We start from the raw sequence: 14,438 nt of genomic DNA on the forward strand, positions 1-14,438 counted from the left end.
CAAAAGTGTTATAATATATACTACGGTTTTGAAATCTTCTTTTTTTCATAATTTGTTTTAGTTCTAATTGAATATTCATAACTCAGATGGGGCAACCTCTATCGGATCAGCTAATTTCAAATAAATGCTGAATATGCATTGGGAAAGTTCGTAAGAGCCTTTACTGACGTACCCAATGTGTCAAAATCACAATCATAGAACTGTGCATCAACTTGCAACTGAGCATTTTTTAAGCTTAAGAACATGTGAGGCATTCCAAAATTCCAAAGTGGTGATTTCGATGTGCAAGATAAAAAAAGTTTTAGCAGACCGAAGATCAAAAACAATTGGCAGAGGCATTAAATGTAGCCCAAGAAGCACCTAGGAGTAATAGGGAAAATCCAAAAGATAGGAACATAGGCGCCACATCATTTACATGACAGGTAAATAAAAGTCAAAAAAATCGTTTGTGAAATGTTGCTTCAAAAGTATGATCCGAAGTCATCATGGTTATCATCTGGAGAAAACAGCGGATTGACTTTAAGGCCAAATCGATTCGGTCGCAAGGCAATGCTCTATATTTGGTGGGATTAGAGCGGCGTGGTGTATTACGAACTATTTAAAACTATAAAGGCAGTTAATATAGGGATTGCTACCGATAGCAAACGATCAATTCAAACCATGCATTGATCGAAAAACGTATATCATGGGCCCAACGACACAGTAAAGTGATTTTATAGCACGATATAACGCGCCGTCTTCTAAAGCAAAATCGATCAAGGAAGCGTTGAAAGCCCTTGGATGAAATATATTATCGCACCCACCGTACTCTGCAGATCTTGCCGCAATCATCTCTTCTCATCACACGCACTGGTATAGCAACACTTTGCCAATATCTAAGTTAGAAAATGGCTCCATGAATGGAATTGATCAAACAACAAACAGCGTTTTTGGGATAACATGCATAAAAGCCTGAAAGGTGGGCAAGATGTGAGAATCAAATGACCAATACCTTGAATAAATAATTTTTTCCATTTTCTTGAAAATTATGTAGTTTTGTCCTAAAAAATCGGTAATTATTTTCGGGTACGCCTGGTATGTTCCAAATATGCGAACATTGAAATAAATAAAATCGATATTAAAACGTGTTTGAAATAAATATTCTATGGAACATCTTAACGAAAATTTATCTTTATGCAAATGTAATAAATATTTAAAAATTCAATGATCCCAGTCAGAAACACATATTCCGAAAACATATTTATAATATAACCTCTAAATGTCCGCATAGAAGGTAAACAACAAATTCACCTAAGATGTTGTAGGAAATATTGTTATAAAATACGTCGCAAGTTGAATTTCGAGTCAATACATGCTTATCTACAACAATTAATAACAACCTTTATAGTAAGGAAAGACCGGTCATCTATTCTTATAGTTTTATCACTCATTCCTGCCAAGTCAAAAATTATTCAAAAATCACAATTTCATTGATTTCAAATAATGACATGAAATTATTTAGGAACATCACAGTGACGCTAAAATATTAATGTGTGCAAACTTTTGTATTGTATTATTATGAGCGGTGGTTCCTCAAAAAATGCACATGTGCACGTGCACCCCAAATTTTATGCCTCCTTTTGAAAAGAAACCTAATTAAATTCTGTCCTGTCATTATTTTAATAATGCTTTTTATTTAATAAACAATTCATCGTTAACTTAAAATTAATACAACAAATCTTTGATAAATTTCTTATCTGACGATAATTGAATAGGTTAAACCTATCAATTATTTCATAAACTAAAATACATATCCCCAAATCGCAAGACGCTGATTATGTGCAACGTAAGAAATCCAGTTGTTCGCTTTGCTCTGAGCTCATCGCAGGAATCTTCGTGCATTGAACATCGGGATATTAATTAGATCTGATAGGTCAATCCTCCGCCGCCCGCACCCCGTGATAACAACGGCTGCCAAAGGTTTATACCGGCCCGTGTCACACGAAATCAGTGCATGCGAAATGTTAGCTGAAGCTCACGGAATTAATCTGTGACGAAATGGGAATTTTGATAAATGACGGACAAATTTTTACCTAATGATGTGCACCCCCAAAGTATTGAACCACGCGCCGCCGCTGATGAAATATTTAAATATATTTTGAATGATGTAAGTTATTTAGCTCTAATATAATATATTCTTACAATAACAAACTTGGTAATGAACTTGTTAACACAAGTAGTAGGATAGGTTACGGGTAAATAAACGTTATTATCATCATTATTAATCAAGACATAGCAATAGGGAGAGAACAGCAACGGAAAGATATAGATTTTTTAAAATACTTGTTACGTATCTTAAAATACCTACTAAATAAATAATACTTAATTACTTAAACTATGCCAAACAATACATTAAAGCATTTTGACGTACCTATCTGATCTAAAAAAATAGGACAGTTACATGATCATATTTTCCCTTTAAAATGTATTTACTGAGAAAGATTGATACAATACATTTCAATCAATATATTATCAATCTGCCAAGTTGTTTAAGAATTCCTTGAGAGGTGGAATGGGATTTTCGTCCGAGAATCTTGTAATCCATTGTCTCCGAATTTTTTTGGTCCTCCAAACCTTTCTTTGCTGTTGACAACCACTCCCGAACCACTGGTATATAATTGAAACAAAGACCGACAATTAACATGTTGTAATTACAGAGCAGCATTATCATAAATGTCTGAAAATCTTTGAAAGGCTTCATCATCAGATTTGTTTTAATTAAACAACAAAAATAACGAATATCGAAAATTAACTTTGAGCCTTATATGATTATAGATACACTGAATAACAGAAAATATGGAACTACTGTTATTTTATGCAAGAAATGTCAAAACCATAGACTCTAATAGTTAAATTAATTTATTTAACAATTATTTAAGTTGATACCTTGCATTTTGACCAATAAATATTGCCGATCAAAATACATGCCAAATCTTAACATCCTTTATCTCTAGCTATTTAGGAAAACCATATTTACAAAACTATTTGTAGGTCTCAGTAAATATCGTTACATTATCGTTAAATTTTAATGTTGTTTTTAAAGTTTAATGTTAATTAACACGTGAATATCTATTAACTTAGGTTATTTAATGTATGTTTCAATTAACATTTCAGATTCTAAAACATCTTTAATATATAGAATCTGAAATGTTAATTGAAACATATATTAAATAACCTAAGTTAATAGATATTCACGTGTTAATTAACAAAATTTATATTTTTACGAAATGAACCTAAATGTGATTTCAGGAAAATTTAATATTTGCAGATTGTAACTAACTAATTTAGAAATATATGAACAACATTTATCATTTAACAAAGTAATCTAGCGTGAATTGACAGTACAAGTACGATTAATTGCTGTTCATTACTGTCGGCTAAAAGAGTTTGACCAAGTTTTAATAGTCTATAAATTAATATTCCCTTCTAATACCAACAAAAATATAACTAATGTGATTTGCAATATGGGTGCTTTCTTTTGGTGTTGTTCATATCGGCTGTAATCCCTCATCCCTTATTTATGAAAAAGTATCAAATTAAGCCAATTATTTTGCAGATGTTATAATTCAGTTAAAAAAATACATTCATTTCCTAATTTTAAAACAAGAGCTAACATCGGAAAATGATTCCAACTAATATTCAACAAAATTAATTTTTGCTAAATAGAGTTGGAAAACTAAAATCAATTTAATAACTTTACTGAACCCCTTAAAATGCATCACTCTAAAGTCACCACTCTCGTTGTTCTCTGGTACTTTTATCCCTGTTCTTGCATGCTGTAAATAATTTAATTAAAATGTAAACATGTTGCAATTATATTAATTAAATAATTTATCTAGTATAATTTTGATAAAAGATAAAACCTAACAGTACATAAGTAGTTATAACTATAATGTGTCAACTGTCAAATCAAATATTTTAGAAGTACTTAAGGTCGGCTAGTTTGAGTCGTAGTTAATTTTTTTTTAATTTTGAGACAAATGACGCATATATTTCGACTAGATTCCAAAATGTAATAATTGTATTTATAATGGCATTCAAATCCAAGTATAAGGTCTCAAACAAATACTCAAACATTGGGTGTTCATGCACTTAACATACTCGTATGTTTAAAAACTGACACTTCTCTCGCGTATTTTAATTTCATATAAGAATAGTGGTTCGAATAATTTTTGTCTCTTCAGCGATTTCTTGTTTCTTGGCAAACCAATTTCCCAATAATTTTGTAAATCTCCTCTTCTTGACAAGTCATGTTTTACATTGATTTCGAATAACACGAAGAAAACGTAAGTTGACATTTTATTTATTTTATTTACTTATATAAGAAACTATTACGTTTTATTATTAAAGACAGTCCGAATTGTCATTGAAAAAATGTCATTTTTTATTTCAATCGGTAATTTTATTAACTGTTTACAGCTGAGTTCTAATCATTTTAATATAATTGTAAAGTTGAATTATTAACGAATGTAGCTATAGTTATTTGTCACATTTAGAGACATTGTTATAGAGCATTTTCAATAAAGGCCAAATTATACTGCCTTCTGATAGCATAATGTTTTCAAAAATAAAATGATTATTGCCAAAAAGTTCCAAACCCTGCAGCCCATGTATTAAAAATGATGACTAAAACTCCAATAATATTTTGTGTAAAGTGACACTGAAAATAGTTGAGTCACAATTACATACACAGTAATTTTATTTTCTTCCTACGAAAAATATTTTTCGAATCGGAATTGCTCTTTGGAACTTATTTCGAGTTAAACCTAAATAAACAGCATTTGCCGCACGTGCTGTTTGAGTGAAAGTCATCGAGTTCTTATGGAAACTTATGGTGACAATATTCAGACATAAAAGAGTTGTGTGCACTGAATTAAATAATCTAGATGTTAAACATTTCTACTATATAAATATCACCTCAGATATATCGAAAACCCCCGGAAAACTCAAACAAATCTCAGAAATGATCTGTTTGATCGGTCAATTACATTTGAGTATATATTTGAGCCAATCCTGGAATTAAAAATAGTATATAAGCTATATTATAAAATTTATGAGAACTTCTGCATAAAGAATCAAAATTTCCTTCAAATTAAAATTGTTAAAAAAAATTGCAAAAAAATTTATCTTTTGTTCTCGATTTGTTCTTATCAAACTGATAAATATAATAATTTATCAAAACCCATATTAATAAAGTACTTCCGTTCTGCTTTCCCTGATCCGTCTTCTCAATGTTTTTAGCGACCGCTACGACCCTCTAGGCTACCACGCATTCACGTGCAGCAAGTTCAAAGGTTGGTAACGCCGGTGGATATGTACCATGTGGTTCCCGGCTATAAAACACCACCACGACGACGTCTTGCACTCTTTTCTTTTCTCTATCCCCTTGTAAGAGTACCACTTCCACAGCGCTAACGTACTTCCTTTACCTAATCCTGTCATTTCTCCCATCGACCACATTGACCCATCAATTTGAATCGAAATAAATATATATTTATTCAAGCAGTGTTTCAGTTCTCGTACGAATTCCTTCCACAAAATGATAATCGCATCTACAGCCACACATTCCGACCGACCGACCAGACGAACATTCTTACAGTTCCATATATAAAATATTATAGGTTTATTTTAGGTGACTTTAAATTAATTTTAAGACCCCGTTTACTACTGTAACTAGAAATGATTCAAATTAAAAAAAAACGAAATTAATTTACCCTTAAGTTTGCGATCAGATCATTAGCTTCCCATTATTGTACCATTTATCATTTTCTTGGAGCCCCCATGACAAGTCTCAAGTAAGGAATATATCTCTTAGATCCGGAACATCCAACATCCGGCAACCTCCTAACTACCAGCTGTCTCCAGCATCTCCAAATCCTACATCTGGACATTTTCCAAATTTCTAACACATACAACATTACACATCTACTCTAAAAACAACTATTATTCTATTGTTCTTCTATCCTTAGTACAAAATTCCTCGAGCTCCTCTCCAGCTAGTTTGATCAAAACTTTAGATGGCTCCAAATCTATAGATGGTGTTGGCTGTGTTATTTACAACAGCACCAGTAGAACCTGAATTCTCTGATCATGCTTCGGTTCTGTTCCCTGAGTTCTGGTTAATCCTAACAGAATATTTCGATTCAATACTGTGTTTCCTCCAATTAGATTACTCCCATCCCTTTGTCTCCCAATCTCTAACTATCCTTTATTCTCTTTTCTGCTTGAGCTTCAAAGTCTTTTTTGTTCTAGCCTAAAACCAGGCGGTGGAACGCATAACAGATATATACGGTTTAACAGGCTATTAAAACGCTCTTACTGGAGACAATACGGACAGGTTACTTTTAGAGATTGTTTGTTGACCTACAGCGCTCAATACCAATGTTTGCTTAGGACTGGCTGTATTGATTATGGCACATAGAATGTTTCTTGAATAATTTTTATCTGTTTAAATCTAGTGTCGTATTTCCATTGTGTTATATATTTACTGGTATTTTATATTGTTATGATTATATATTTTGTATAGCTGTATATATTTTGTATAGCTGTATATATATATATATATATATATATATATATATATATATATATATATATATGCATATGTATATTTTATTTACATTTATACAGCTTTTATATTTTATTTTAATTATATTTTATACTTGCATTTTGATTTTGCTTGTTGATCTATTTTTGGTCTACTTATACTTATAACTTCTCTTCTTAAACAAAATTTTTTCAGTTACTGTTTAACATAATAGAGCTGAAGTGACTAAAATCATAATAAATTAAATAAATAAATAATATATCTACAATTATCGCTGTAATAGAGCCATCCCATTGTTCTGTTCACTATGTAGTAATATTTTGTTGCCCTTAGATAATTATGTTCATGGTTAATATTCTTATCGTTTGAGTGGATATTCTCAAAAAAAATGCCAGGATATTAGTAGAACCTGAACCCACAAGCAAGACGGCCCATTATCTACTGTAAGTAAAAAAACAAAATATAACAAAAACATAAAATACTAATAATATCATAAAAATATAATATAAAATCTATAAATATGTATATTTTCTTCCTTCATGTGTAACGTTTTAAAAAATCATATAATAAATATTATTATGTGACAATTAAGTGATACTGATATTTAACAAGTTCCAACGCACTAAAACAAGATATCAAACCGAACAAGATTAACACTTAAAAATACTATGAAACTATATTAACCTATAAACTATAATATAATATCCACCAATTTTTTTGCAATTTAAGAATTATTTTATTACCTAAATAGTAGGCCGCGTCATAAAAAAATTGCTTAAATATTGCGTATAAAACGCATGTGTCCTTGAAAGATGAAAAAGGGTAAATCAGTTCGAAATACTGATCACGTCGTCCACCAAGACGGAACCATTTCCATTGAACTTGAGAATGGCTGAGATCAAATCCGAAAGGATGGCGGTGTTGAATAGTAGGGGCACCACTTTTATTTTTTAATTTAACGCATGGGCGACGAATTGGCAATTGTTAGTACAAGACTTCCTTAGAGTAAAAGTGGTGAACGAATCGTGTGTACCAATGTGGAAAATGGTTAGTTGATAACGCGCGTTGGAGTGCAATTCTCTTTACAAATTTTTTATTGGCCTTTTTATTAATTTTACTAAGCGGTAAACGTATATACATTTTTATAACAAGAAACTAATTATTTATTTAGCAACATAAAGCTCGATACATTTATTAGATTTTCAATAACATTCATTTTGAAAAATATTTCTCTACAAGCAATATTAACAGTGTTGTCAATGTCTAATAGAAAGTAGATAATGTAAGTAATTATAAGTATTCTATTTAATTTTTAATAGTAATTAAAATAATCATTGTATTGTTTCGTTATAACGTATTATATTAACATTAAATTGAATAATATTAGTAATGTATTGTGGTTAATAGATTTCTTCAATTTAGTATACATAATATAAAAATAAGTTTTTTTATATATTGTGTGTTTTAGAAATGTATAATAAAATATATTAATTTTTTAAATTTGTTGTTAGCACACATATTTGTTTATTGTGTATTAGTGATGAATTTCCAAGAAATTGGAGGCTTAGTTAGTGTTATATATTCCGGAAGTAACAAAGATTTTTTAAGAAATAATGTGCTATAGTAAGATGTAAAACAAAGAAGGTCGTAGCATATGGTATATGGCATCAAACAATTTTGTAATTATATTATGTTAAGGCTCCTTATTAATTTTTTAAATTTTAATTCAAATTACCATTGGGCCAGGTTTTGGATTATTTTTTGAATAATCCCTAACCCAAAAAACAAAAATAAGAATGTAAGATTTTATTGGATCTATTAATTGGAATGAATTATTTTAAGTGGAGCACTGAATTGAGAACGATGTGACAACCTAATTCATTCTATTATATTCAGTGGATGCCAATTCATTTCTATGAGGAGAATGAAACGTATCGCTTTTCCGACACGAATTTCAAATTTCGTAAATATAAGATGTATAACATTTGACTGTTTGTCTTGGATGTTTTCTGAAGTGATCTCTACGTTGGTCACTGGCCAGTTAGTAGGCTAAATGTCGAAGACCATCGCTCGAAGCCCACGTTAAACAGTAAATATTATAATTGTAATCACAAAAAATCCAAGGGATTGGCGTGATCCAAGCGCTTATACACATAAATGAATGTATCTTAAATATTAATTAAACATAAATAACACAATACAAAAACATAGTGGACTTTATATTATAAATAATAATAGTTTCTGTCTTTATAGAAAAAATAATATAAACGGGACTATAGTAAATGTATGGTAATTTGCATAAATTCCTTTTACTTTTTTATAGACTTATTATTTATTCACGCTATATTTTATTAGGTGAGGCTCAATAATATAATATTAATATAACTTATTCCTAAGAGTAAACTTTTACATATTTAGATATATGTTCATACATAATATCTTATTTTTACATAAAAACTTTACAAAAACTAGTATTTAAAAAAATATAAAATATATTTACACTTTTCATTCTCAATTGGTTAATACATATTATAGTCTAATTGATATCTATGATAATTATATCAATTAACAATTTTGTTCCTATCCTACTTATCTAAGCAGAAATTTAAGATTATACTCATTAAAAGAGAGAAGTGTTAAAGTAATTACATTAAAGGTAATTACTTATTAATTATAACACTAATCTAAATAGACTGAATTCTTCGCTAATAAAAATGCTACCGAGAAACTATATTTCTGCATATTTAACATATTTTCTTTCAGGCCTTATTCTCGGAATTCATAACAATCTTGTATCATATATTATTATACAATTATATCTTATTATTTTTATTAAGCGTTTTATTAAAAGCATATCCGAAAATTATAAGCAATATCTGATTAAAAAAAAGGCCCAAAAATAGACACATTTATAATATAGTTACATGGTATTCACGTTTACACAGGATTAACCAAAAAGTACAACAATCAGCAATTATAAGAAAATAGCGTTTTCATATGTTTTTCTACTTTTGTAAGGTATTTCATTTGTACGAATGAAACCACTGAATCTGAAAATACAGTGCTAGCTTATCAAATTCATTCTACAACTTAAAAAAAACGCATTTTTATAAATATTATTGGGTCATTGTACTTCATCAATAATCCTTATGTTTCATTATTTCTTATGATGCAACTCTTACAAATATCATATCATACAAACTTGACTATGAATCAGAAGTGTAGTAAGCTATTTAAATTATATTGTGCAGGTCATGAATAAATTTAAAAGATGTGTAAATAAATTTTGACGGATTGATATTTAATTGAATTTTAAGGAACATATGACATTTACTAATACTTTTACAGATATCTATATTAGTTTTAAAACAAAATACATTTTCTTAAAAAAACAGTAATGAATTTGAATAAAATGTAAAGAGTAAACTTTCTATGTGGTCTAGCCATATAAATCTGGATACGAACAAGTGTTTTTGTTTTGTTAAGTGCTTACAACTATTTTGCTTAATTTGAACTTTAAAGATGAATATTCCTTGAAAAAAAATTCGTATAATATATATTATACACAATATTTCTGTCATTTATGATGTTAATTTAGCCATGTCTCTTGTCATGCCATGCTTCATTTTTTTCAACAAGCTGGTGAGTAAATTGGAAATAGCAAAACTTCCTATTCAGGCAACAACAATGTATCCTTGATAAACTTTGCAACCGTGTGGACGAGCCTCATCGTATTGCATCTACTTTTCATCGCCAATCACAATACGCCACAGATTTTTTTTACTGACAAGCAACGAAACCGCGATATTAAAATGATTCGATGTGGTATTTTCAGCCAATTCCTGTGGTAGCCACTTTCCTTCTTTTTGTTTCTTCTCTGCGAACATGTGATAACATTTCATTGACCCACTATTAAACTATCTGACAAGTCTTCCAGGCTGTCTCCAGTCTGTTCCTTGTCATTGAGGTCCAAATCGCGACATTTACGGGAACAACATACATTTCTAAAAGTGTTTGATCGGTTGCAGCAGCAAATTTGACAAAAGTGATGAATATCGAAAGTATAGTTTCAAAGTATTTCATAACTATGATCAATGATTTATATACACTATATATCAAATCACCAAACACACCAAATTGGAAATATGAAAACCTTGAAACTTAACGACTAGAATGGTTTTTTTGAACAGTTATTTGTATTGATACTTTGCCTTTTCACTAATAGATATCGCTAATCAAAATATATGTAAGCATGCAATAATTTAATAGATTATACAGCTGATGAAAATCGATTTCTGTGTGAAGGATATGAGAAACATGTTTCATCAATTAAAACATTTCAATAATGTATTCTGTGTTGTTAAAGAGTCGATTAAGTGAAAAGTAAACTCAATTTTTAATGTTTCTGTTTCGTAAATTTAAAACTTAAATTACAAACTATTAATAAATATTATAATAATTATAATAATAATGTACAAAATATTATATTTTAAAGTATATCAACTACTAGACACTATTCTATTTATTTTTGTTTGCTAAAAGCATTTGAATAGCGTTTATAAAAACGATAAAGCCTAATCAACATTTTTGTATCTTCATACCTTATTTTCAAATATGTTTGTAATAAAACTATTGTCCTATCCTGGGGAAATTTAAAAGCATTCATCATGAACTTTTGTCAATATAGTTAAATATTTATTCATCTTAAATTAAATTGACTTGCATTGTTAAGCAAAAATACAAATCTTGCCATAGGGAATAATTTATTGGGTTGAAAAAATGTATTATTTGTATTGATATAAAAATAAAACAAAATGTAGTTTTCTGATACAGGAGACACTTATTTAAACTTTATTTAAAGTTAAATAGTACTGTAATTGTTTTTACTTAATGTTATGTTATTGTCAATTTGTATTTTTTCTGTAGCCAAATGTGTAAAATATAACATAAGAAAAGAAACATCAATCATGTTGTTAACCAACCGTAAGATCTGAGGTCTTCTTGGACGATCTTTGAAGTCGCCACTTGTTAATAATGCCCGAATCGTAACCCACTTATCTAATAGATCTAGTTCAGATAAACTCTAGTTTGTATAAAATACTTTAAAATTTCAAAAGAATTACATCATATCAAAGAACCATTAATTTGTTCATAATATCTTATCAAGTAAAATTTTATATCTAAAATATTAGTCATATCTAAAATATTGCTGATATGCTTTTAAATCACGAATTTATTTAATATAAATGAAATATAAATTTTTGTAATACTTACATAAATAGAAATAACCTTGTGAATTGTTATAACTATCACTTTTTGATATACTGAACTAATCACGAAACATCTAAGAATTTAATTTAAAAGGTCCTTAATACATATGCTTTTTATAGTTATAATTTTTAACTATAAAATATTTTATAATTAATTTAAAATAAAACTAATTTTGTAAAATATAAAAATATGTTGGTAAAATTGTTATATATATATATATATATATATATATATATATATATATATATACAAATATAAGTATATATATATATATATATATATATATACATATATAAGTATATACATATATATATATATATATATATATATATATATATATATATATATATATTCTATTAAATAATACTGACGTTAATCATAATGTTTAAGGTCACTTACTTAATCAAAATATGCATATTTTGTAGAAATAGCATGGATGCTTTTAAATATTATCTCGTTTGTTTTATTCAATTTGTATAAGTATATATCCATACGTACAATATACTTTCAATTACTTTCAAATTTTAGTTTATATTGCAATGTATTAGCATGATAAAGCAATTTTATACCAAATTAGATTTTAAATAAATTGACCAACTAAATCAAATATTACATTTATATTAAAAATGAATACAAATATAAAAACGCTTTTATGGCGATATAATTACTGATAGTTGGTTGAAAAATATTAACAAATTATACAAAATATTAATTGATTCAATAAGTGCCTTATATTTCCCGAAACACAAATGGAATATCAGATCTAAAGTTGTAAAATCAACATTATTTGTAAAAAAATTTTAATTAACTCCAATATCCTTAATAATTCCTATTTCCTCCAATTAATTTTTCATTATTATAACCGCTAGCACTTTCTCGGTCGATTTCTGAGCACGTATTATTTTGTGAACCACATAACTTTTCTTAGTATAAAATTTCGACACTGCTCCTTAACTTCATATATTGATTATATTTACTTAATTTATATTAAATGTATTGACTTGTTGGACGCAAATCCAAGTTATCATTAGATAATTATTAATAATTATATTAACCAATACTTAAGCCTATTAGGTCTTAGGTTTATTAGGTATTAGCCTTAGGTCATATGATTCGTCATACAGCGATTCCAAAACAAGGTGTTGCGTGCCATTTTTGATGCTCCATACTCTGTCTCTAATGAAGTGATAATATGTGAAGATATATAAAATTCAATATCCTTCTAGAACCCAGAACGGGTGTAATTCGAAAGGTTTTAAAAGAAAATTTTAATAGAGCACCCCAATGTGCTCACTAATGTTCTAAATGTGGGACGTAACAGAGAAATGCATAGACTGAAGGAAGTAAGATCGTTCAATGGAGTCATCTACATGTGATGTATATATTACGATAATAAGAAATGCATATTGCCCATTGGGCAAATTGATGATGAAAAAAAGAAAAAAAATTAAGGTCGAAAAAACAGGACTGCATAAATGTACAAAAATATATACAATTCCAAACTTCGCCTGAGAAACGTAGGTACTACCAAAAAATAGAGGAAGAAAATCCAGCCAGCATAAAAAATATATCAAAAGTTTGAGAAATGTGACAAAGAGGCAGATAGGATAGGGTATATTAACATAAGAACAGACATCAAAATGGAATCTTTAGAACACATAGAAAGGAGGCAGGTTAGTTGGCCACTTGCAGTGTATGAAAGAGACAAAATAGATTAATAGGGTTTGAAAAATACAGATGAAAAGGAAATTGTCCAGAGAACGACCTAAAGAAACCGGAGATGAAAGTATTAGCGAAATATTACTAAAATGAGGAAAAAATCGAAACAAAAATATTGAGCATAAAAATAATTAAGTTTTTTAAATAGCACATACTGTAATCTTACAACTGAAAACAGAAGCTATAATATAAGTCATAATAAGTATTAACTCCTTGAATAAAATATCGCTGTTTTCAAATCGATATCGCTATCACAACTTCATATTTGTAGTATAATAAAAAGCTGTCCTTTCACAAGTCTTTCAAATAAGCACAAATAGAATAGAACTTGTTATACTAGATTTCAGAAAGCCACTTATACATTTATAAAATTTAAATAAAGTTACTAGTTTACAATTAACATAAAATGTTCATATATCTCTGCATCATGATATAATAATATATGTCTGTTAACATTAAAATGAAAATTAATAACTGCACTGAAACATACAATTTGTGACATAGTTTCAATTTCAGTTTGCTTAGAAATTAATTATGTGACCGCCAAATATTGAAAATTAACTATTTCGCATACGAAAATACTGATCAAAATTATATATTTACATAATAATATAAATTCGAAAACTATTAATTATTGCTTAATTATTACAGTAATTTGGTTCAAAATGCTAGTCTCCCATCGTATTTATATGTTAAATATGTCTACAAAATGCGTAAAAACTGACATGTGTATATTATAAATTATATAATAACTTTAAAAAATAATTTTGTTCAATTTAGATATCAATCAACTAAAAAAACAACTCTTATATTTATGACTCCACTAATAGTCATTACAAGATATTTCAAAATTAAGCCGAAA

General features: G+C 28.5%; 1 protein-coding gene across 2 annotated transcripts in view; it reads left to right on the plus strand.

Annotated features, from left to right (window-relative positions):
* Nucleotides 1–2,024: 2,024 nt before the first annotated feature.
* LOC143190134 (uncharacterized) overlaps nt 2,025–14,438 on the plus strand; it is a 29,401-nt gene continuing 16,987 nt past the window's right edge. Inside the window, exon 1 of one of the 2 annotated variants that reach the window (XM_076394259.1) lies at nt 2,025–2,146. In XM_076394259.1, the coding sequence (XP_076250374.1) occupies nt 2,054–2,146 (93 nt within the window). In that variant the 5' untranslated portion in view covers nt 2,025–2,053. Of the gene's footprint in view, nt 2,147–7,480; nt 7,634–14,438 lie in introns of those variants that run through there. The other variant, XM_076394260.1, reaches the window with a different exon arrangement.

Source organism: Rhynchophorus ferrugineus, unplaced genomic scaffold, assembly GCF_030347505.1.
Source record: "Rhynchophorus ferrugineus isolate W39M unplaced genomic scaffold, kcgeb_rfMv2 rfM2, whole genome shotgun sequence".
NCBI classification, from domain to species: domain Eukaryota; kingdom Metazoa; phylum Arthropoda; class Insecta; order Coleoptera; family Curculionidae; genus Rhynchophorus; species Rhynchophorus ferrugineus.